Below are 22,931 nucleotides of genomic sequence, written 5' to 3' on the forward strand. Positions count from 1 at the left end.
ATGCACTCTAAACTACTTCTACCCAAATTTTCTACAGCGTTTCTTCCGTGACGCAATTTGATGTGGGACACGCTGTAGTATTTGACGACTTGTTTCTAGTTACTAGTTACTGCGCCTCTAATTGTCGTGCTAGGAAACAAATGACAGTGTTTTGATCTAGAAGGATGGTTTACTTACTGGTAAAAATTCGATAATGGAAAACGAGGGACGTGGAAAAAAATCTGGATACTCACGTTGAAAACTCAACGAGGGTAGGAGAAATAACGGGTGACAACTAAAATGTTGGATTTTTTTTCTCAAGCTGTCAAAAAAAGACAAAGATACATTACATTAACATTTGCAAATTTGAGACCATTTTTAAGAGTTGTAGAATTTGTTGCTTCCCATATATCACCCGCCTAATCTTATATCGTGTACAAGATGCTCAGTTGTAAGATTAGGCGGGTGATATATGGGAAGCAACAAATTCTAAAACTCTTAAAAATGGTCTCAAATTTGCAAATGTTGACCGACTTGGCTGAAATTTTGACCAAAGTCTCAGAAATGATTATAAAACAAGTGTCGTTGAGCTGAGGAATGTGGGTCATTTTTAAGATCACTTTCAGGACCCCTAAAGTGACAAAAATTTCACTTTTTTAGTTAAATTTCATATTTAATTGGAAAAATCTCGTCCAACTTTTGTAGAACCATAGTGAATGTGTTTATATCCTGAAAGCTTATCCTCTAAGCTTTCCAAAAGTGTATAAAAAACTTAAAATTGCTATTGAGTTATTCATGATAGTTTGTGTACACCTAGCCAAAAAACGTTTTTTTGCAATAACTTGTAATTTTGGGGGTGGTAGGAAGATTTCAAATGTGTTTTAATGATGTACGTGGTGTGACTAACAACGTACACTACGTCATTTGAGAAGTATTTTTTCCGTGTAACACCGTGTTATTTCCTCATGGAGAAACTGGAAATTTTATGCAGCCAAATTCTAAATAAAACAGTCTTTATTGGCTAAGATATTAGCAAAGCTTTGCATGTAAAAAAGACTAAGCTTGTGAAAAACAACTTCACCTCAAATTGGCAATGGCAAATTTCAATTGTCAGTCACATTAACACTGAAAGTAGCGATTTTTTTTTTTGCATGCATAATCCTTTGTCTAGTAAACAAATAAAAACAGCTGGCTGTCGAATTTCACACCTGCAAATGATATTCACGACCCAAAATACAATTCCTGCCTATAGGTTATAACTATATGGCCATTAGAGTGTGTACCACAGAGATGTGTGTACGTCGATCGCGTTAACGTCATCCGAATCGTTTTTCGTAAACATACAAGTCGATTTTTCAAATTCTGCTATCGACATATCGCACTTTTATTACCCCTCGTTTGACCGTTATTCACAATCTTATCTCGGCTCTCAAAAGTGTTATCAGTGCCGCGCTCGTCGGTCGTGCCAATGACTAATAAATCGATACCGTTTACCGAGCGAGACATTTCGTTTACATTCATTCATTCATTCATTCGTTGCAGTTGAAACCAGTTCCCGATAACCTGTTGGGCCGACCGGTATCGGTATCGGTCGACGAAGAAAAATGCGTGAAAGTATCAAATATTCCTCGCTTAAGCCAAAATCACAATTTTCGCTACTAGCTAACAGACTTTTGTCAAAATCGTTCTTCCGAAAGTATGGTATCCTCTGCGGTGTTTTGCTGGCTGGACTTACCTATTTGGTTTATCACAGGGCGTCGCGTGTAAGTAATCCACCAGATTGGCATGAAGTTTGATCCTAAAAATTCTAATTGGGTTTTAGCAATACTATATTTATCAAACTCTTCCGGCCTATCAACGGAGTCTACATTTCGAACTGAGTTCGGAAGGATCAAGAGAGCAACAGTACCAATCGGACCGATGGCAACCGATTGGAGATCCGCAACGAAGGTTCCAAATCTATTCCGCCTACTTCGACGATAGACTGGAAATTGTTGGTATGCTATTGCGTTGCTTGGACTTGCAACTTAACTTAACTTTTTTCTCCTTGTAGAAGATTTACCAATTCCAAAGGATACTCTTCCTTTTGGAAGTGTTCGCATAATCACAATTCTCCCGTTGAACGTTGAAGGCAAGAAAGTATTTTGTAACTTCTGGTAAGTTAAACATAGACACCATAAAGCGACAATTAGTGTTTTTGTAACGTTGGCTTGGTGCGTTTTAAGGTATGAGGGGCGTCCAGATGAGATTCACCGCACACAGGCGGATCAGGTACAGGCCATCCACGAGCATTTTGACATGCCATTTGCGGCTACATTCGTTACTTGTATGCTGACTGGCAACATGAAACACACCAAAGTTACTCTTCCGAACCAGGTTGGTTTGAGCTATGAGCTGGAGCCCAGTATGGTCAATGAGACCAGTTTTGTGCCAATACAGTGAGTACTTTAAAGTTTAAGTTAAGCTTAACGTAAACATCGCCACTTGACAGGCCCTTGTTATTTATGTCTCAACAAGGGCATTGAATATTTTTATTTCTGTTATCACTTTTCATCTGCACCCATCGTAGGAGGCGAGCAAATTTAGTGAGCTAGAAATAGTAGAAATTCGTAGGTGATTGGAAACTAGAGACTCATTCAGCAATTTTTTGTTCTCCACATTCCCATTTAAGCTACAACAAATGGAAAATCCTCCCGCAAGGCCACCCCAACTGGAACCTGGCCGTCTGCGTCGGTCCGCTGCATCACAACTACGGCAACGCAGGCCGGCTGGTGGAGTTCATCGAATATTGGCAGCTGCTGGGGGCGGAGCGGTTCTATTTCTACAACAAATCCATCTCGGCGGATGTAAACCGAGTGCTGAACTACTACCAGGACCGCGGTGAAGCCGAGGTGCACGAGTGGAACGTGGACGGGTACCAGTTCGAGCAGGAGCTTCGCTACGAGGGCATTTTTGCTGCCATCAACGACTGTATGTATCGAGCCACGGTGCTGGGGGAGTTTACCTACACGGCGGTTGTCGATTTGGATGAATTTATACTACCGACTGGTGGACAGCAGCAGCAGGGAGGTGGATTGCATAATTTGCTTCGCGAGCAGGATCGGTACGATGCGAACTCGTTCAACTTCCGGGCGGTGTTTTTCTACGGCAAGTACGAGGAAGACTTCTCCCGCAAGCCGGACTGGACCAACAATTCGTACCTGTACACGCAGGTTCGGAACCAGCGGACCAAGTTCCCGCTGGAGCACCACCATCGCAGCAAGTACGTTGCCATCGGGCGTAACGTCATCGAGGGCGGAAATCATTTCGTGTGGAAGGCGCTGAGAGGTAGGTGGATTGTTTTCTTTTTCCATAATTTGCTACACGGAAGTTTTCTTTTCGAACCAATAAGAGTTGTTTTATAAGTACAAAATTTTGGGAAATGATAATTTTTGAAAGCTGGTTTTGACGTAGAACTACGTCTTACCGCAGGGTGTCAATGTAAAATTTGGATTCAACCCAGCGTCACGAAAGAATGAAAAATTTTGAACGCTAATTGCTCTGCCAATTCTGAATGGATTTTCATGGTTTAGACACCGATCGACTCATAAAAGATGTAGCAATTATGTGATTTCTATTGAAACATTCTTTTTCAATCATTTAGTTAAAATTACCGAACAGTTTCAAGGTCAAATTATCTCATACATTTTCTTTGTGATCACCTTGCTCCACAGGCAGGGACGACAGTTAAATACACCATCTATTTACTGTGATTACTTTATGTTTAGAAAAAAAGCAAAAAAACTCCCTCGTCCGAATAGGTCGAAGGTTCTTTACGACGTTCAGACTTATACTAATTTGATATCTGTGCTTGGAAAGTATGCTAGAAAGAGTGATAAAGTCCTCTCGTCCCAACAAGATTTCTTAGGACTGCGACAAACCTAATCCAGTTTGATATCCTGAAAGTAAACAATTTTGTTAAAGCATAAAACCACCCCTTTTTGGCGAGAGTTTTGCTTTTGACGTAGGACTACGTCTAGGGTATTGGTAGGGTGTCATTCCAAAAACATTTAAAAGTACGAGCGTCACGAAAAATTTAGATTTTGCATGATCAGTTTTCAATGCACAATAAGAAAAACACAATATTTAAGTTCACGCTATTGAAAAATTGAAATTTCAGGGTTTTTGTTAGAAAAATGAGGTGTTTTACTAGCAGAGACATCAATTTGATCATTCCCTGTACAGCTGCAGACAATGGAGACCGAGACCGAGACCGAGACCGAGACCGAGACCGAGACCGAGACCGAGACCGAGACCGAGACCGAGACCGAGACCGAGACCGAGACCGAGACCGAGACCGAGACCGAGACCGAGACCGAGACCGAGACCGAGACCGAGACCGAGACCGAGACCGAGACCGAGACCGAGACCGAGACCGAGACCGAGACCGAGACCGAGACCGAGACCGAGACCGAGACCGAGACCGAGACCGAGACCGAGACCGAGACCGAGACCGAGACCGAGACCGAGACCGAGACCGAGACCGAGACCGAGACCGAGACCGAGACCGAGACCGAGACCGAGACCGAGACCGAGACCGAGACCGAGACCGAGACCGAGACCGAGACCGAGACCGAGACCGAGACCGAGACCGAGACCGAGACCGAGACCGAGACCGAGACCGAGACCGAGACCGAGACCGAGACCGAGACCGAGACCGAGACCGAGACCGAGACCGAGACCGAGACCGAGACCGAGACCGAGACCGAGACCGAGACCGAGACCGAGACCGAGACCGAGACCGAGACCGAGACCGAGACCGAGACCGAGACCGAGACCGAGACCGAGACCGAGACCGAGACCGAGACCGAGACCGAGACCGAGACCGAGACCGAGACCGAGACCGAGACCGAGACCGAGACCGAGACCGAGACCGAGACCGAGACCGAGACCGAGACCGAGACCGAGACCGAGAATGGGAGACCGAGAATGGGAGACCGAGAATGGGAGACCGAGAATGGGAGACCGAGAATGGGAGACCGAGAATGGGAGACCGAGAATGGGAGACCGAGAATGGGAGACCGAGAATGGGAGACCGAGAATGGGAGACCGAGAATGGGAGACCGAGAATGGGAGACCGAGAATGGGAGACCGAGAATGGGAGACCGAGAATGGGAGACCGAGAATGGGAGACCGAGAATGGGAGACCGAGAATGGGAGACCGAGAATGGGAGACCGAGAATGGGAGACCGAGAATGGGAGACCGAGAATGGGAGACCGAGAATGGGAGACCGAGAATGGGAGACCGAGAATGGGAGACCGAGAATGGGAGACCGAGAATGGGAGACCGAGAATGGGAGACCGAGAATGGGAGACCGAGAATGGGAGACCGAGAATGGGAGACCGAGAATGGGAGACCGAGAATGCACTATGGGCCAGAAATTAAAATTTCGGGACAAATATATTTGCGATTAAACGGTGTGTCTCAGCTCAATGTGGTCTTCGGCAACTTTTTGAATGAAAAAATGATGCATCTTTTGAAGGGGTCGTCCAATATTTACGTGTTATTTTAGCAACAATTTAAGTAATAACTTTTTGAGTAAATAATTTTTCACCTTTCTGGTTTCAAAATATTAAAGATAAACCAATTTCAAGTATTTTTTCTGAAGATACCAAACTTCTACCTTTCACCCATTTTCAGCAATAGACCTTTGTTTATAAACGACCCCTCAAATCACATTTCTTCTTGTAACATGTTTATTTCAACAGACAGCTCAATGTGATGTTCTAGACAACATTTTGCACATAAAAGAGGAATATTTTTGCTAAAGACTGTTTTGCTTTTTCTGCATTAATTAATAAGATATAACTGATTTTAGGCCAAAAACCGTTTGATGAAAAATGTGTATTTTTTCAAGGGTGGTGTCTTCGGAGAAGTAAAATAATAAAATATAGCGCATCTTCCTGTACTATTAGGGTGACCATGAATTCACCTATTAGGGTGATACAAACTTTTCTTTTCTAAAATAATTTTAAAAAAAAGTTTTTTTTCTCCAAAAGTTGTAAAAAATACTAAAATAAGCAACTTTGCTGAATAAAGTAACTATCTATCTCTTACCGGTTACGAAATATAATGATGTGTTAAAAAAGAGCACTTAAAAATCAATTACTTTCAATAACTTTGTACACGACTATTTTATTTCTTTCAAATGCTTTACAAAGTTATTGAGTATGTTGAAATACATATTTTCTGTGAAGACTGTTTGACGCTAGGAAGCATATTTATTAAGTTATAAAATGTATGAAGAAAAAAATCCGCACTATTCCCAGGTATTCCCAGCCATGGTATTCCCAGGTATTCTCTGAAATGTACATTTGGGCAGATAGCTTTAATAATTCCTAACAAATTGGTATGCAAACTAATTGCAGATACTTGCAGATGGCTAAGATATTCGGATTTTTCATCAGACGGTTTTTAGCCTAAAATCAGTTATATCTTATTAATTAATGCATATAAAGCAAAACAGTTTTCAGCAAAAATATTCCTCTTTTATGTGCAAAATATTTTCTAGAACATCACATTGAGCTGTCTGTTGAAATAAACATGTTACAAGAAGAAATGTGATTTGAGGGGTCGTTTATAAACAAAGGTCTATTGCTGAAAATGGGTAAAAGGTAGAAGTTTCATATCTTAAGAAAAATTACTTGAAATTGGTTTATCTTTAATATTTTGAAACCAAAAAGGTGAAAGAAAGTTTATTCAAAAAGTTATTACTTAAATTGTTGTTAAAGTAACGCTTAAATATTGGACGACCCCTTCAAAATATGCATCAATTTTTATTCAAAAAGTTGCCGAAGACCACATTGAGCTGAGACATGCTGTTTAACCGCAAATATTTTTATCCCGAAATTTTAATTTCTGGCCCATAGTGGAATGGGAGACCGAGAATGGGAGACCGAGAATGGGAGACCGAGAATGGGAGACCGAGAATGGGAGACCGAGAATGGGAGACCGAGAATGGGAGACCGAGAATGGGAGACCGAGAATGGGAGACCGAGAATGGGAGACCGAGAATGGGAGACCGACAATGGGAGACCGAGAATGGGAGACCGACAATGGGAGACCGACAATGGGAGACCGACAATGGGAGACCGACAATGGGAGACCGACAATGGGAGACCGACAATGGGAGACCGACAATGGGAGACCGACAATGGGAGACCGACAATGGGAGACCGACAATGGGAGACCGACAATGGGAGACCGACAATGGGAGACCGACAATGGGAGACCGACAATGGGGGACCGACAATTGGAGACCGACAATGGGAGACCGACAATGGGAGACCGACAATGGGAGACCGACAATGGGAGACCGACAATGGGAGACCGACAATGGGAGACCGACAATGGGAGACCGACAATGGGAGACCGACAATGGGAGACCGACAATGGGAGACCGACAATGGGAGACCGACAATGGGAGACCGACAATGGGAGACCGACAATGGGAGACCGATAATGGGAGACCGACAATGGGAGACCGACAATGGGAGACCGAAACCGAGACCATCTGCATCTCTATATAATGCAAGTAATGCAATGTATTTTTTTTCGTGAAAATGTTAGCAAATTTAAGCAACACAGAAAAAGTTTTTCATTGAATTTTCTACTGGTGCTAGAATATTGCAAAGAAGAGACTGCTTCTGCTTGATCAGATTAAAACTCTAAAACTCTGAACCCTTTGTCCTTTGACGGAATGCAGGGATGACAGAATGGTGACAAGATAAAAAGGCAGGAAGCGGAAAGGGGAAGACAGGAAAATGAGAAAATGGGAATACGGAAAGATCGGACGAACCGAATATGGAAACACCGGAAGACAGAAAGAAAGATGAAAAGATTTTCATCGCAAAACGAGAAAACTGGAAGACAGAATAACGGGATGGCGTATAAAAGAGATGACGAGATGACGAGATGGCGAATCGATAGAATGACGGGATGACGTGACGCCGGGAAGAACAGAAGACGGGAATACGGGAAGACTGAAAGAAGGGAAGACGAAAAAGCAGAGTGTTGCGACGCCATGAAGGCAGGAATATGAGAAAACAGGAAGATTAGAAGATGGAAAATCGGAGAATCGGAGAAGACGGAGTGAAAGAAACAGAATGAAAGACAAGCAAACAGGAAAGCGAGAAGACATGAAGACGGGATGATGGAAAGAGAAGGCGGAGAAATGAAAAGATGAGAAGATGGAAAAACAACAAGACCGGAAAAATGGAGAATTGAAAGTTGGAAATGGAAGCCGGAAGATGAAAGTCCGAACGATAAGAAGACCGGAAAGCGGGAATACGGGAAAGTCCCAAGGGTTAACGTGATAATAAGAAGCAGGAGAAGGGCGAGAATTACCATCTGGGTTAAAACCACATAAAAAGACTGAAAGATAAGAAGACAATACGGGACGCGAGAAGATGTGACGTGAAAAATTGGGTAGCCGGGAAAATGAGAAGTAAAAATAACCTAAGAATATCGAATACAGAAAGACGACGGGATGACGAGGAAACGGAAGACGAGGAAACGGGAGAGCAATAGACGGGAGGACTGGAAGACAAGAAGAACAGAATGCAGAAAAACTGGAAGACGGGAGCTCCCTAGACCAGACCCTAAGGCGAAAATACAGAAGAACAAGAAATTGGGAAGAACAGGAGACGGGAAGGTGGAAAGATATATAGACTCGGAAAAACAGGCACGTATAGTTCTTACGAAATAAAAAATAATTTTTCCACTGAGCGTTTTCGGGCATAATCCTACCTATCGACAGAGTAGTGTTCGTTTGCATAAAGAGAGTCAGACTCTGCCTGCCGTATTTATGTATGTACATCAATTCCCATGCATTAAAATGGGAGGTCTTTCTCACATTTCCAAGGAGCTTTGTGCTCCACCAATCAATTTTTTGTTGGTACCAGAAGATTAAATGTATTGCTAGATAGGAAGACCGGAATATCTAAAATCAAGAAGACTGGTAGACATAATGACGTGACGAAGTGATAACGCGATAATGGGATGATGGGACGGGAAATCGGGAAGATGATAGGTTGCAAAAGTTTGAACATATGTAGACGAGATAATGGCAAGACAAAAAGGCTTAAAGCATGAAGACGAGAAGATGAGAGCATGGAAAGACGGGAAAAAATAAAAGAACGATGCAGAAGATGAAAAGACGGGAAGAAATGAGATAGCTGGATGACGAAATGACGAGATAACATGACCACGGGATTGCAGAAAGCTAGGAAAGTGGGACGCCGAGAAGAATGATGAAAAACGGAAAGAATGGGAGACAAAAAGGCAGGCAGAAAAGGGTCGATAAGAAAGAACCAAGGCGGGAAGAAGGAAAGAGAGAGTTCGGGAAGGTGAAGACGGGACGACGTGATGATGAAAAGATGGGTAGACGGGTAGCCTGGAAGACGAGTAAACAGAAAAAATGAAAGACGGGAAAGCATGATTGGCGGACGATATGGTGAGTTGAGAGAAGTATGTCGTTATATTATAATGTCATCGCTTCATCATGTTATCGTGCGCTTTGAAGTTTGGTATCTAGTTTTTGGTCATTCCCTACTAGCACGGTTGTTACAAAGTAGTTGTGATAACCGAATTATGACTAATTTCAGTCGTAATCCGGTTGCTTCAACTAAATGAACCTAAAGTGTGCTACTTGGGTTGGATTTTGACGTCTGATCTGTCACTTGACGTCTGACATCTGACGTCTGGGAAGGAAAGATGAAAAAACGGAAAGGCTGGAAGATTTGGAGGAAAACAAGAAGATGGGAGACAAACAGACGAAAAGATGGCCAAACGAGAAGATATATAGCTTTGAGAAGACGAGAAGGAAGGCGAGAAGCCAAAAGATAGTAAAACGAAAAGATCGGTTGATGGAAGATGGAAAATGGAAGACGAAAGGCGAAAAATCGAAGATTGTAAGATGGGAATATGGAAAGACGGAAAAACAGTAAGATGGGAAGACAAGAATATGGCAAGATATGATAACGGGAAGACGAGAACATGGTAAGACGAGGACCAGGAAAAGTGTAAGATGGGAAGACAGGAAGACATGAAATTGGAAAATGGGGTAAAACAGGAAGCCGAAAAGATACTACGCAAGTAACACAATTGGTTTTAAATAAGAATTGATAACAGATTTAAAACAAAGCTAATTGCTGTCCTTTCGTTTTCGCATACTCATTTAAAACCAATTTCCGACTGAAAAAGCGCAAGAAACGAGCTAAAATGTAACATGTTTGTGAAATATTTCAAAGTGACGCCTATGCGTTGCATGGCTTTTGTACTACCGACAGAAAAGCGCAAAGAACTGTGGAAGGGATTTTTTCTGACATTTCCCTAAAGTTATGTATTTACAAGCAAAATAATGTCAGACATTTTTCGCAAGATAAAATGGCTAAACTATATTTCGGAAAGTCATCAATCACTCAAAACAACATTGTAGCCTTCACATAATCCAAACTAAAGTGCGATTTTAAATTTATAGTGAACTTTGCCACTCTACTTTCGAAAAATTGATGCGCTCAAGATTTACTTTTATAAGTAAAAGTTGAGTGGAATCGAAATAAATATCATTTTATGACAAACTCACAAAACATGCTAATCTCTTCGAAAACTTGTGGGATATTTCATATTAATCATGTTATATGTCCCTTTTATACATAAAATCATTCTATGACACAAAAATATTGATCTATTTCATTATATTTTGGCGCAGTCATCGGCCATGTTTATACAAGATTGGGTACAAATGAGCACACCGATAACCGAAAAATTCGAAACCGATGAAAAGTTGTACTGTATGAATTTTTTTTGTGTTAACTTACAACTGATTCACAGTTAATTTTTATTTGTGAAAGAACTTAAATTGCGCTCAAAACATACTCGGAAAAGTTATAAATTGGAGCATTTATGCTCAATAAAATATTGCAATCTTGCGAAAATGTGTCAAAGTTATTGATCTGCGCTGTACTCATCGTCATCACTTCGCACGCTGTTCAATGCCGGCAATTCGCAACTACGAAGTTGCTGATCGATTGCGTTTGATTTTTGTGTGACACAAAAAGAGAAGGAAGTATTTTTGCTTTTGTTTTCACGTAAGTTTTGACAATTCGGCATGGGTTTTCGTGTGAGTGCGAGAGGCTTAAAAATCTCTTTTACTTTCGTAGTCGCGAATACTCAGTTGTAAATGATCGATAAAAGCTTGTACAACTTTACGAAATACAACTTTAACCTGTCATTCTGGCTGAAAACATCGGCGTTTGGAATAAAACATTTTTATAACATCTTGTTTTCCATTAAACTTAATTATGATTTAAATGCAACTGCTTCCTGAATATTTTTCTAAAAAACATGTTGCAAGTGTTACTTGGGCAATGATGAGATATGAAGATAACGGAATGGTGGGAACACGCAAGCACTGGTAAACAAGAAAACGGGGAGATTAACAGACAAGTAGACGGTAAAACGGGGATGGATGCCATTATGTCACCTTGTCGGGTCATTTAATTTCTGGTGATGGCAAAAACGGGAAGACAGAAAGACAGGAATATGAAAAGGTGGGGACAGGAACACTGGAAGACGAGAAAAAAAAGAATGAAAAACGAGTAATCTGGAAGGCGGGATAATACGATAACAGATTGACGGAATAGTGCATTGGAATCTTTTCGTCATGTTATCATATCATTTAACATTTGATGTTTGTCTGGAGATGATCATCCGGTATCAATCAGTTGACGCCTGGGATTTGACATCCGGAACGCGAAAACAACAGGATGAAAAGACGGGAGGCTGGGACGACGGGATACCCGGAAAACGGAAGATTGAAAGACGGAAAGATCAGATGATAGAGTCACGTGATGACGGAAACATGAGAAGTTGGAAAGACGGCAATTCGTGAAAGTGTCCAATAAACATTTTTGTTTAAGAATAGCTTATTCAACTATTGTACAGCTAATTCTCGTTGAACAAGTGCTTGATAAGCTATTATACAACAAAAATGTGACTTGGGTGGGGAAGCAGAAGGACGGGATGAAGGAATGACGGAAAAACGGGAAGACTGGAAAACGAGAAAACTGAAAGAATAAAAGCCGGGAATGCGGCTAGATGGGATGGATAAGATGGGATGGATGCAAAAGAAATAATTTGCTTTTAGCTGCTTTTCCAGTCTTTTATGAAAATTAGATCCGGGATTTCTATTCTCTCCTACGTTTTAACTATTAATTTCAGTATTTTTCTAAATTAAAAAGGCTGCAGCATAACAGTTGTTAGTATAAAAATGTATACATGATGTCACTATATTATAATATCTGCATACTAATATGACATCGTGCGATTTGGCATCTGGAGTTTGGCGACTGGTATCTGTCATTTGACATCTGGCATCTGAAGATGAGGACACGGGAAGACGAGAAAACGACGAGAAGGGAAGTGAGGATGGGAAGTGGGAATGACAGAAATACTAGAGGACGGGAAAATTAGAAGATGAGAAGACCAAAAGACAGCAAGATCGAAAAACGGAAAGCCATTAAGCTTAATGAAGACGAGAAGACAAAAAATAAGAAGACGGGAAGACGAGAAGATGGCTAAATGGAAAGATCGGATGATGGAGGAAATATTGGAAGACAAGAAGACGGAAAGACTAGATGGGAAGTTCGGAATAGATAAAATGGAAAAAGGAAGGCTGGAAGACGGAAGGACGGAACGACCGGAATGTAGAGTGACGGGATGATGGGAACACGAGAAGATAGAAAGACGGAAAGTCGGGACGGTGGCAAGACAGAAAACGGGATGATGTTAAAACAGTAAGACGGGATAATGGAAAAACGAGAACATAGAGAGTATGAAAATGGTTTACATTGAAATATTTTATTCGTAAAAATAAAACATATTTATTTGATTCAATTTTGTCGTTTTGAATTCATTCCAGGAACGAAGGAGTATCGCATCCCACCGGAGACGGGTTTACTGTTCCACTACCGTGATAATTTTATCGGTTATGGTGATGAATTCTACATTGAGGACAACACCGCACGACAGTACGAGAACCGAATATGGGGGGCGGTCGATTCCGTGTGCAGTAAACTTTTCCCGGAAAACTACGGACGCTGTCCGATGGGCGGTGAAGAAAATGATTAAAAAGTAAGCACAAAAAAGCTGGTTACTGGTCTCATCTTATTCTTTTATTCTAAGGTTCGTATAGCTATTTTATTGCTTACGCCAAATCTGTCGTAGACGTAGACTTAAATGTTAAGAGTAACAAAATAATTGCTTGTATTATATTAAAAGCAAGAATACACTTTTTGGTTTTTCTGTTACGCCCCTGTCGTAGCATTTTGGTTTTCCTTTGTCTTCAATATCATCTTCTCCTTAATTTATTCGAATTTTATTTTGTTCAATTTATTGTTGTAACCTCGATTTAATTTGCATCCAAGTCCATTGTTCATTTTGCCGGGATTAAAGTTTCATTTGTCAGGACTGTCCGCCGCTGCCACTGCCGCCGCCGCCGCCGCCGCTCACTGTTTAATGATGTTTTTCGGTGGCTTTGCTGTCGACGTTGCCTGTGTTGTCGTGGGAGGAATCGGAATTAGCACCGCGGCCACCCTCGCTGAATTGCTGGTCGTTGGTAGCGGGAGCGTCAGCGGAGGCAGCAGCTTTCAGTTCACTAGCGATGGCACCACTCAGTTGTTCCGGTACGGAATTGCCGCTGTCCCGATCCAGCAGGTAGCTGGTGGCGCCTAGACCCGTCGGGGGCCGGGGACGTGGACTATAGGCAGCGCTAGAAGGGGCGAGAGAAGCAAAGTTCTGCATTTTAATGGTTAGGAACACTTTGGTCGCGGCACCTTCGGCGCGAGACGGGGTTAGGGAAAGCTTAAAAAGCAAAGTTAATGTTTTCTGTTTTTCTTTTGTTTCGGTGAATGGCAACTCAAAGGACAAACAAAAATGTGGCAATCAAACCGGTTGAGGAGACTAGGCAAATAACTATGGGAAAAGTTCTTTTCAGTTGCATCAGTAACAATTTACTAACATATTTTCAGTTCATGCAATTGCAGCCTGTAGAATTGAGAATCGTAAATTTCCTCGCTCCAATTAGATTTCAGCTTATTCAACCGTGCTAAGAAAATGAAAACCGATATTCGGTTGAAAATAAATTTTTCGCTTCGAAAAGCTTCCCGAAACAAACGCAGCCAAATTAATTAAGTACGTTGTATTAAGGTCTGCTTTCGCTTCAGTTCCCCGAGCCACGTGCAACCAGATAGGTTTTCATCGTGTCGGGCGCAGATGTTGTTTTGTTTCGCAAATTGACTTCGATCCGTTCCACCGAGATTCTTCTGCCGCTGCATGTGTGTACTATCTAGTGTGTACGCTAGTGCGTGGCCAGACGTAGAACAAAAGGTGAGGTACCCGACCTTTACGGAAAAATGGTTTGGTCTGGAAAAACGGAGTAATCGTAGGAGCGCGAATCTATTGTTACTTATCACAAAAATACCGGTCGATTAGGTTGAAAACTTCGGACTTTCGGGTGCAACTGGATTTAAAATCAAAGTTGAAACTGGACTCTTGAAACTATATTTAGACCTGGACTAGAAATTAGAGTTGAAAGTTGACTTGAAATCGGGCACCGAGTCTAGGGCTTTTGATTAACGTTGAATTTGGGCTTGAAGTTTTGCTTCAAATTGAACCGGCAAAAAATGGATTTGAAATTAAATATAACTTTGAAGTAATTTGGACTGGAAATTTTACTTGGAATTAGACATGAAATCGGACTTAAAACAGTATTGGAAGTTTATATTTGAAATTGAACGTTCATTATGTTCCGGTTCATGTTTTTTTTTTATTTTTTGATCGTCGTTTTTCCGTATACCGTTTTCCATTTGCATGTCGTTTGTTTTTTCATTCGTTCGTCTGTTCTGTTCTTTCTTTTATTATGTCCAGTTTTTCCTTCTTTTCTGTTACGGTCTGTTTTTCCTTTCCGTTTTCATTTTTTCTCATCATTTTCTATTCTTTTCTGTCCCGTTTTTCCACTTTATATTTTAGTTTATCCATTCTTCTTTAACAGGATAAAAAAGAACGAAAGAAAAGTCCCATTACTGCGAAAGAAAACAATGAAAAGAATGAAAACTAGTGTGAAAAATAAATTCAAAAGATAAAACGTGTCAAAAGGGGAGCGAAAACGAGACTTAAAAAGAGAAAAAAGTTGAAAAGAACAAAACGAAAGTGTAAAAGTGGAAGAACAAGGCAAAAAACGAGAAGATTGGACAGATAAGATTAAGAACGGAAGAGAAAAGATGAAAAATTAAAAAACAGGAAAGAAAATGATGTTAAACTGAAAAGAAAAGAGAAAAACAGCACAATGAATGTAAATTTCAACATTGTTAAACTTTTAGTTCTGTTTTTTTGTGTACCGTTTTCGTGGTTTTTGCTTCCGTCTTTCTTGTTTTTCTCTCGTTTTCCTTTATTTCTGTCCCGTGTTTTCTGCATCTACATTGTTTCACTTTTCTTAGTCTCAATTTGTCTTACTTTCAGTTCTGTTTTCCCTCTTGTTTTTCACTCATGGTTTGCATTTTCAATCCGGTTTTACGTCTTTTCATTTCCCTTTTTTTGTTTCCATTTTTCGTCTTCGCTTCTTCTTCTTCTTCTTCTTCTTCTTCCTTCTGCTCGTTTGTCGCCTTAGTCTCTTCCATTTTTCCTCTTTAAGATGCCTCGTTTTTCTTCCTTTCTGTCATTGGCTCGGTTTTTTCCCTTTGCGCTCCGGGTATCTTTTTTCATTTCCCGTTTTCATCATTTTTCTTCTATTTTACCGTTTTCTTTGGTACGTTTTTCCTTATTTTTTGTTTTTCTCCTTTTTCTCATCCAATACCTATTTCCCAGTCCCTTTTTAACCCATCTTTTTTTCTTATTTATCCCATTTAACTTTTTCCCCCGTTTTTTCTCATTTGTTTTATCGCTTTTCCCTGATGGTTGCTCTTATTTTCTGTTCCGTTTTCCCTTTCTCGAAAACTCTCCTCCCTCGTTTATCTTTTTTCTATCCGTTGATTCGATTCTTTTTCGGTTCCGTTTTCGCCCTTTTCAGTCCAGATTGTCCTCATATTGTCCTCTTATTTTTCTCTTTTTTTAATTTTCTCTTTTTTAGACTAGTTTTTTCTATTCTGCGACCCTTTTCATTTTTTTTTGTTTTTGTCGGTTTCGTTCTTTCTGTTATCCCGTTTGTGTTCGGTGTCATTATTCCTCACCATTTTCTTTTTTTTCTGTTCGCATTTCTCAATTTTACTGCTCCCGTATTTTCTCCGTTTCTTGTATTTTTTCCGTTTTTGTACTGGTTTTTCTGCTTTTATGTCCTCATTTCCCTTCTTGTCTTCCTCGTTTTCTTTATGGTTCTACTTTTATTTCCTTTACTGTGTTTTTTGTTTCATTGTTTCGCATTTTCTAATTTCATGTCCCCATTTTTTCTTGTTTTTCATCTTGTTTTTCATTCCATTTTTGTGTTTTTTGTGTCACTCGCTACCTTTTTACCTTAGCTCTTCAGATTTCCTTTTTCATCTCCTTTTCATCTTTTCTTTTTCTTCGTGTTTAATCATTTTTCTCCAAATCTGCCTTTTTCTTTGGTACGTTTTTTTGTTGTTTTTTTCTTCTTTTTCCCATGCTATTTCCATTCCCATTTTCACCCGCCTTTCTCCTTTTTCATCCCATTTGACAGGATAAAAAAGAACGAAAGTAAGTCCCATTACTAGAGAAAATGGATGGAAAAAGAGGAAAAATGCGAGAGAAAAGAATGAAAACTAGCGCAGAAAAAAATACAAGAGATAAAACGTGTCAGAATGGGAGCGGAAACGAGACATAAAAAGAGGAAAAACAAGGCCAAAAACGAGAAGATTGGACAGAAAGAGATGAAGAACGGAAGAGAAAAGATGAAAAATAAAAAAAAACAGGAAAGAAAATGATGATAAACTGAATAGAAAAGAGAAAATTCAACATTGTTCAACTTTTTGTTCTGTTTTTTTCTTTCTTTTGTGTACCGTTTTCGTGGTTTTTGCTTCCGTTTTTCTTGTTTTTCTCTCGTTTTCCTTTATTTTTGTCCCGTGTTTTCTGTTACATTGTTTCATTTTTCTTAGTCTCAATTTGTCTTACTTCTAGTCCTGTTTTCCCCCTCTTGTTTTTCGCTCATGTTTTGCATTTTCAATCCCGTTTTTCGTCTTTTTTCCCTTTGTTTTGTTTCCATTTTTCGTCTTCTGCTTCTTCTTCTTCTTCCTTCAGCTCGTTTGTCGTCTTCGTCTCTTCCGTTTTTCCTCTTTGAGATGCCTCGTTTTTCTTTTTTTTCTGTCATTGGCACCTTTTTTCCCTTTGCGCTCCGGGTATCTTTTTTCATTTCCCGTTTTTTACCATTTTTCTTCTATTTTACCATTTTCTTTGGTTCGTTTTTCTCTGTTTTTTGTTTTTCTCCTTTGTCCCATCCAATACCTATTTCCCATTCTTCCCATTAAAAACCATCTGTTTTCTTTTTTGACTTATCCCTCCGTTTTTCTCATTTGTTTTATCACTTTTTCCTTGATGGTTGCTCTTATTTTTTGTTCCGTTTTCCCTTTCTTGACTCGTTTTCTCCCCTCCCTCCTTTTTCTTTTTTCTACCCCTTGTTTCCTTCTTTTTCGGTTCCGTTTTCACCCTTTTCAGTCCAAATTGTCCTCTTGTTGCTCTCTTATCTTTCTCTTTTCGGTTTTTTTGTTTTGTTTTGTTCCTTTTTTCGTATTTCAGCTACCTTTTACTTCTTTTCTAGTCTCGTTTTCTTCTATTCTATTCAATTTTTTGTCGGTTTCTTTTGTTTTTGTCGGTTCCGTTCTGTCTCGTTTGCCTTCGGTGTCATTTTTCCTCTTCATTTCCTACTTTTTCTGTTCGGGTTTCTCAATTTTACTGCTCTTGTAATTTCTCATTTTCTATCTCGCATTTTTCCCATTTTTGTACTGGTTTTTCTGCTTTTATGTCCTTATTTCTTTTCTCATTTCCCTCGTTTTCTTTATAGTTTTACTTTTATTTCCTTTACTGTGTTTTCTGTTTCATTGTTTCGCATTTTCTAATTTCCTGTCCCCATTTTTTCTTGTTTTTCATCTTGTTTTTAGGTCCTTTTTTGTGTTTTTTTTCTACTTTGTCACGCGCTACCTTTTTACCGTAGCTCTTCGGATTTCCTTTTTCATCTCCTTTTCATCTTTTCTTTTTCTTCGTGTTTTGTCATTTTTCTCTAATTCTGCCTTTTTCTTTGGTACGTTTTTTTGTTTTTTCTTCTTTTTCCCATAGTATTCCCATTTTTCATTTCCGTTTTCACACATCTTTCTCCTTTTTCATCCCACTTGACAGTTTTTCTCGTTTCTTTTCGATTCTTTTTTCTCTTCTCACTCTAATTTTCCCTTTTGGGATCTCTTGTTTTCCATTCCGTGTTCTCTTTTTTGTCACGTTTTCCCTCTTCTTGTTTCCCGTTTTCCCACCCTTTCAGTTAGGTTTTTTTTGCTTTTTCTGTCCCATCTTTTATCTATTTGCCTCGTCTTTCCTCCCCTTCTCTTGTTTTTCCTCGTTTCTACCCACCTTTTCCTTCCCCAACGGTCCCGTTTTCACCTATTTAAGTCCTGATTGTCCTCTTGCGTTTTCCCTTTTCGGTTTCTTTTTCGTTATTAGTTTTTTTCTTCCGTTATTTTTCCTTGAGTCTTGGTTTTATCTGTTCTGCTAACCCCGTTTTTGTTATTTCTTTTATTTTCGTCGGTTCCGTTCTTCCTCTTATCCTGTTTTCATACTTTCCATTTTCTGTTCTCGTTTCCCAGTTTTTCTGCTCAAACATTTTCTTCTTATCAATAACGGGTTTTCCCTTTTCTATTCTGTTTTTTTTTTCAATTCTTCTGTCCAGTTTATCTTCATTTTCTTTCTCGTTTACCACATTTTCTTTATAGTTTTTTCTGCTTTTCTCCCATGAGTAATTCTCGCTGAAACTGACACGAGGTCTTCAAATATTGGAACTTTAACGCTTAATTGGTTGAAAATGGTTAAAAAATAAGAATTACGCTTTTGATACCTCGAAATAGTCGACCCCTCGTACGCCAAGGGGTCTAACAGGTTCAAAAAAAGTTGAATTTTGAGCAAACCTTGAGATATATATCATGTAATATTTCATAAATTTGTCATGAAACAACTAACAAATAGCCCGGTTCTGTAAAGAAAAAGAACAGGGCTTTCAAATGGAGTACAATTTTTGTTGTCGGCCATCATGGATTTGGTCGTTGGCCCTACGATATTCCAGCCGGATCTAGCTTCGTGCCACTATTTGAAGGATGTCCTGCAGTGGTACGGAGCCAACGGGGTTACTTTGGTACCCTCAACGCACCGGAACTGAGGCCCATCGAAAAATGCTGGACAATTATAAAGCAGGCACTACGGAAGCATCCCAACGAGATCAAATATGAGGAAGACATGAAGAAAAAATTAGGTTTCCATACGGAAGAAGCTGCAGTTAGATGTTATACAGAACCTTATGAGTGGAGTCAAGTTGTGGAGAAGAGTGGAGTTGAAGTTCAATGATAAATATGCCAAAAGCTTACTAATGGGTTATATATTATTGTCTGAACGTATGAAAAGGATCAGTAGTGGTAAATACCCGGTAGTGGTAAACTACCCTGGACTTGCCGTTTCGATGTCCGGCAACAGATGGCCTGCTACTAACGCACCGATCGAGTATAGGGTAAGAACCCCACAATTCGCCCCCACCCCAGAATTCGCCCTCCCATTGGTATTCCCGTGATTTAACTCAATATATAGTTGAAATATAAGTTGTTAGTTTAATTTATATTCATTTTAACTCAGTTTTCAGTTATTTGAATAGAATTCGTTGTGTTGTTTTATGTATTTTAATGATTTAATGTGGTTTGAAAAATAGGTAATGTATTTAAGACGTGATTTTTCCATTTTCAAGAACGAGCACGAAAAATAAAATTGAGGAAAAGTAATGGAAAATCGTATCTCTTTGCACTTTTTTCGCATCAATTTGGTTATATCTGTTTCAAATTTCATAATTGTGCTTTTATTTTGATATTTTATCGCAATTCTGCTGAAAATAGAACATAAATGCACTGGGCGAAAACTGGGTATTGTAAATCATATGAGTTTCAAAATTCGCCCGGGTCGAATCTGTATATACTTAGCCGAACTTACTGCGTGAACCAGTTTTCGCCCTCATCTATCAAATATATGCAAATATGCCACACATAAGCAAATGCAAGTCACAATCGATTAGTTTGTTCGCTGATTTATGTTTATCAAAATGGTGAGTAAAAGTATAGAATAAATAATATTTTGATGCAGAAAGCACATCATATCTTCATTTGAATTCATCTAACAAAAGAATTACCTGCTAAACATGGGCTAATGGGGTTTCTACCAAACGAACTGTTGAATTAGCAATAATCGACATCGAAATTGATAATAAGATTAAAACCGCACGAATTAATAAGACGCGCATAATATTCTCAAAAATCACAATTTTTCTTGTCATGAGAATAAATCTGACTATTGGAAAATCACACGAAAAATCCGTCTACTATTTTAAAGCATCTAAGCGCAATAAAATTGTTGTCATGAATAAAACTTTGAAAAGTATTTAATGTGCAATGCAGATAACAAAGAAATAATCGTGTTGATAAAATAGAATATTTCGATAATATGAAAATTCTAATAGCTTAGCATTACAAACCCGGTCTAACCAAAAATGCTAGTTAAGAATTCCAAGTTATGTCAAAAAATATACTAGTTGAGTAGGTAAGATGGGTATGCTTACCAGTTACCAGGAATATTTAATACTGTAAACCGACATACCCATTTACAGACAGTGATTTACTAAACAATTTTTTTTCTTCATCTTTTTATTGACTATATTAAGCAGTTAAGCTTAGTTATTTCTTGGGGAAGAGGTTAGGTTGTGGACTCGAGTCTCACCTTCGATTAGTCAATATATATAGCCGAATATCAAGATTTTCCAGTTCAACTAATTTTTTATTGTTCACAGTAAACATTTACTCTTTCCCAAAAAATTACTAAACAATGATATAAGTAATCATTAAGTTTATTTAAACTATTAAAATAAACATTGTACCATTCTGTAGGCACTGAATTGTATTTATTCGCCCACATATCAATAGTGAAAATGAATTCAACAAAGGACCAGAAAAAGCACTATTCATTTTAAATATCTTTGACGAGTGTCAAAAGCCTAATTTTACTGCAATGAAAATAAACATTTAGTAAAAACCCACCTTATCTGTGTTTTTTAGTTTTACTGAATCAGGTATCAGGAGGTGATGATGATCAGTTTATTTCAATTTAGATTAACATTTAACGAATTCCTGATACAAATTGATTGCCATATTAAGCACTGGATAGACATAATCTTAAAGTTAAATAATAGTAACAACAATTCTAACAAAATAATTGAGGTTATTTGGGAAATTTGCAACAAATAACAAGTGGGCGAAATCTGGGTCACATGTGGGACGAATTTTGGATCGCTATGGGCGAAATGTGGTACTAGAGGTTCCTGCACAAAATTGACTTTTTTGCTATCAAATTTCAATTTTCGCGATTCCTAATAGCCACAATAGATAGAATATTAATATATAGTCCTACTTGTCTGAGTTTAGGGCTGATTTTATAATAATATGACGATTTATTCATTTTACAGCATAAAAACCTGATAAAAGGGGCGAATTCTGGGGTCGTTACCCTATAACAATTCAACTCCTTGGTGGTATAAACAAAGAGCAGTCATACAAAAAAATATTAGCGTCGTCGAGACGAGTGAGTGGTGCGTAGAGTAGGAAGAATAAAACCCAATTCGATACTAGACTACCTAATATAAGAGTGCGGCTGTAGTTTAATTAGTAGAACATTCGGGTACCAACCGAAAAAGTGTGGGTACGAACTTCACTTGCAAATGAACGTCCTATTATTATATCTTTGGCCCTCATATCGAAATTTTCTAGTTCATCCAGTTTATTAATCGTCGCGCCAGACATTTTCAAAATTCGGAATGAAACAGAATTTGATATTGTACTAAAAATTAAAGTTGAAATTGGACATGGCAATGGACATGAAATTAGGATTAAAATTGAACTTAAATTAAAAACGGCGGACTTCTGGATTATAGAAATTATTTTGCTTTATATTAAATTTTACAGAGAAGCTGGGAAACGTACCGCAGTATGCCCCAGCCTGGCTACGCCAGCCTCTACTATACATGCAATGCGAAAACACTAATGTCACGCAAAGTCTTTAAAACTGCGGCCGGAATTTAGTGAAAACAATTAAAAGTTTTTCTCTCTCTCTGTTTCGTTCATTTGCCTGCCTGTCGGTGATTGCTTTGGCGCAGTCAGTCAGCATCAGACAGAGCACCGTTCTACTGCAATCTGACGCTGGAAAACAGAGACAAGAGTTTTTCCCAATGCCAGCGTCAAAGGATATGGAAGCACGGCCACTGCCGTCAGCAGCTGCTGTGTATAGTTTTCGGTTGAAAAAGTACCCGGGATTACTGTGCTGTACTGCCGTGCTACCTATACCGAGCGAGAGCAGCTGGAAACGGTTCTTCCGCTTTGCTAGTTTGAATTGATGCTACACATTGAACGCGGGAAAGGAAGCTTGAAGAGGAAAAAGGATGCTGATGGGATAGATCATTGGAACGGAAAATGAATGCGGAAAATCAATCTTCAAATTCCGCAGCGCTACAAATTGCTGGTGGCAGAAAGCGATTTGTTTGGATTCAGGTCGGATTAAGACATTGCTGCATCGCCGTTCTCTTTCTCCGGATGGGTTAAGTGAGAAATGGGTATTGAAGTGCAGTTTGACACGGGCCGCACCATTCCGGAGAATTCTGTGACTGCAACTGCAAAAGTTGGCA

General features: G+C 39.4%; 2 protein-coding genes across 2 annotated transcripts in view; one reads left to right on the forward strand and one right to left on the reverse strand.

Moving 5' to 3' along the window:
- The first annotated feature begins 1,583 nt into the window (after positions 1 to 1,583).
- Positions 1,584 to 13,150, forward strand: LOC128736819 (uncharacterized). Its single transcript, XM_053831311.1, has 6 exons — positions 1,584 to 1,742; positions 1,802 to 1,976; positions 2,033 to 2,135; positions 2,205 to 2,417; positions 2,651 to 3,306; positions 12,942 to 13,150. Exons 1-6 carry the CDS (start codon positions 1,584 to 1,586, stop codon positions 13,148 to 13,150), a joined length of 1,515 nt encoding a protein of 504 aa, XP_053687286.1.
- Positions 13,151 to 13,534: 384 nt separating this feature from the next.
- Positions 13,535 to 22,931, reverse strand: part of LOC128736820 (loricrin-like) — a 100,075-nt gene continuing 90,678 nt past the window's right edge. The window contains exon 6 of the mRNA XM_053831312.1: positions 13,535 to 13,790. Within this exon, the coding sequence (XP_053687287.1) occupies positions 13,535 to 13,790 (256 nt within the window). The remainder of the gene's footprint in view (positions 13,791 to 22,931) is intronic.

The sequence above is a fragment of the Sabethes cyaneus genome, chromosome 2 (assembly GCF_943734655.1).
Source record: "Sabethes cyaneus chromosome 2, idSabCyanKW18_F2, whole genome shotgun sequence".
In the NCBI taxonomy this organism is placed as follows: domain Eukaryota; kingdom Metazoa; phylum Arthropoda; class Insecta; order Diptera; family Culicidae; genus Sabethes; species Sabethes cyaneus.

Excerpts from the sequence above, each read along its gene's own strand:
- LOC128736819 (XM_053831311.1), top strand. The coding sequence starts at position 1,584 with ATGCGTGAAAGTATCAAATATTCCTCGCTTAAGCCAAAATCACAATTT. Across the intron at positions 1,977-2,032 it reads CGATAGACTGGAAATTGTTG|AAGATTTACCAATTCCAAAG; the intron begins GTATGCTATTGC and ends TTCTCCTTGTAG. Across the intron at positions 2,418-2,650 it reads ACCAGTTTTGTGCCAATACA|CTACAACAAATGGAAAATCC; the intron begins GTGAGTACTTTA and ends TTCCCATTTAAG.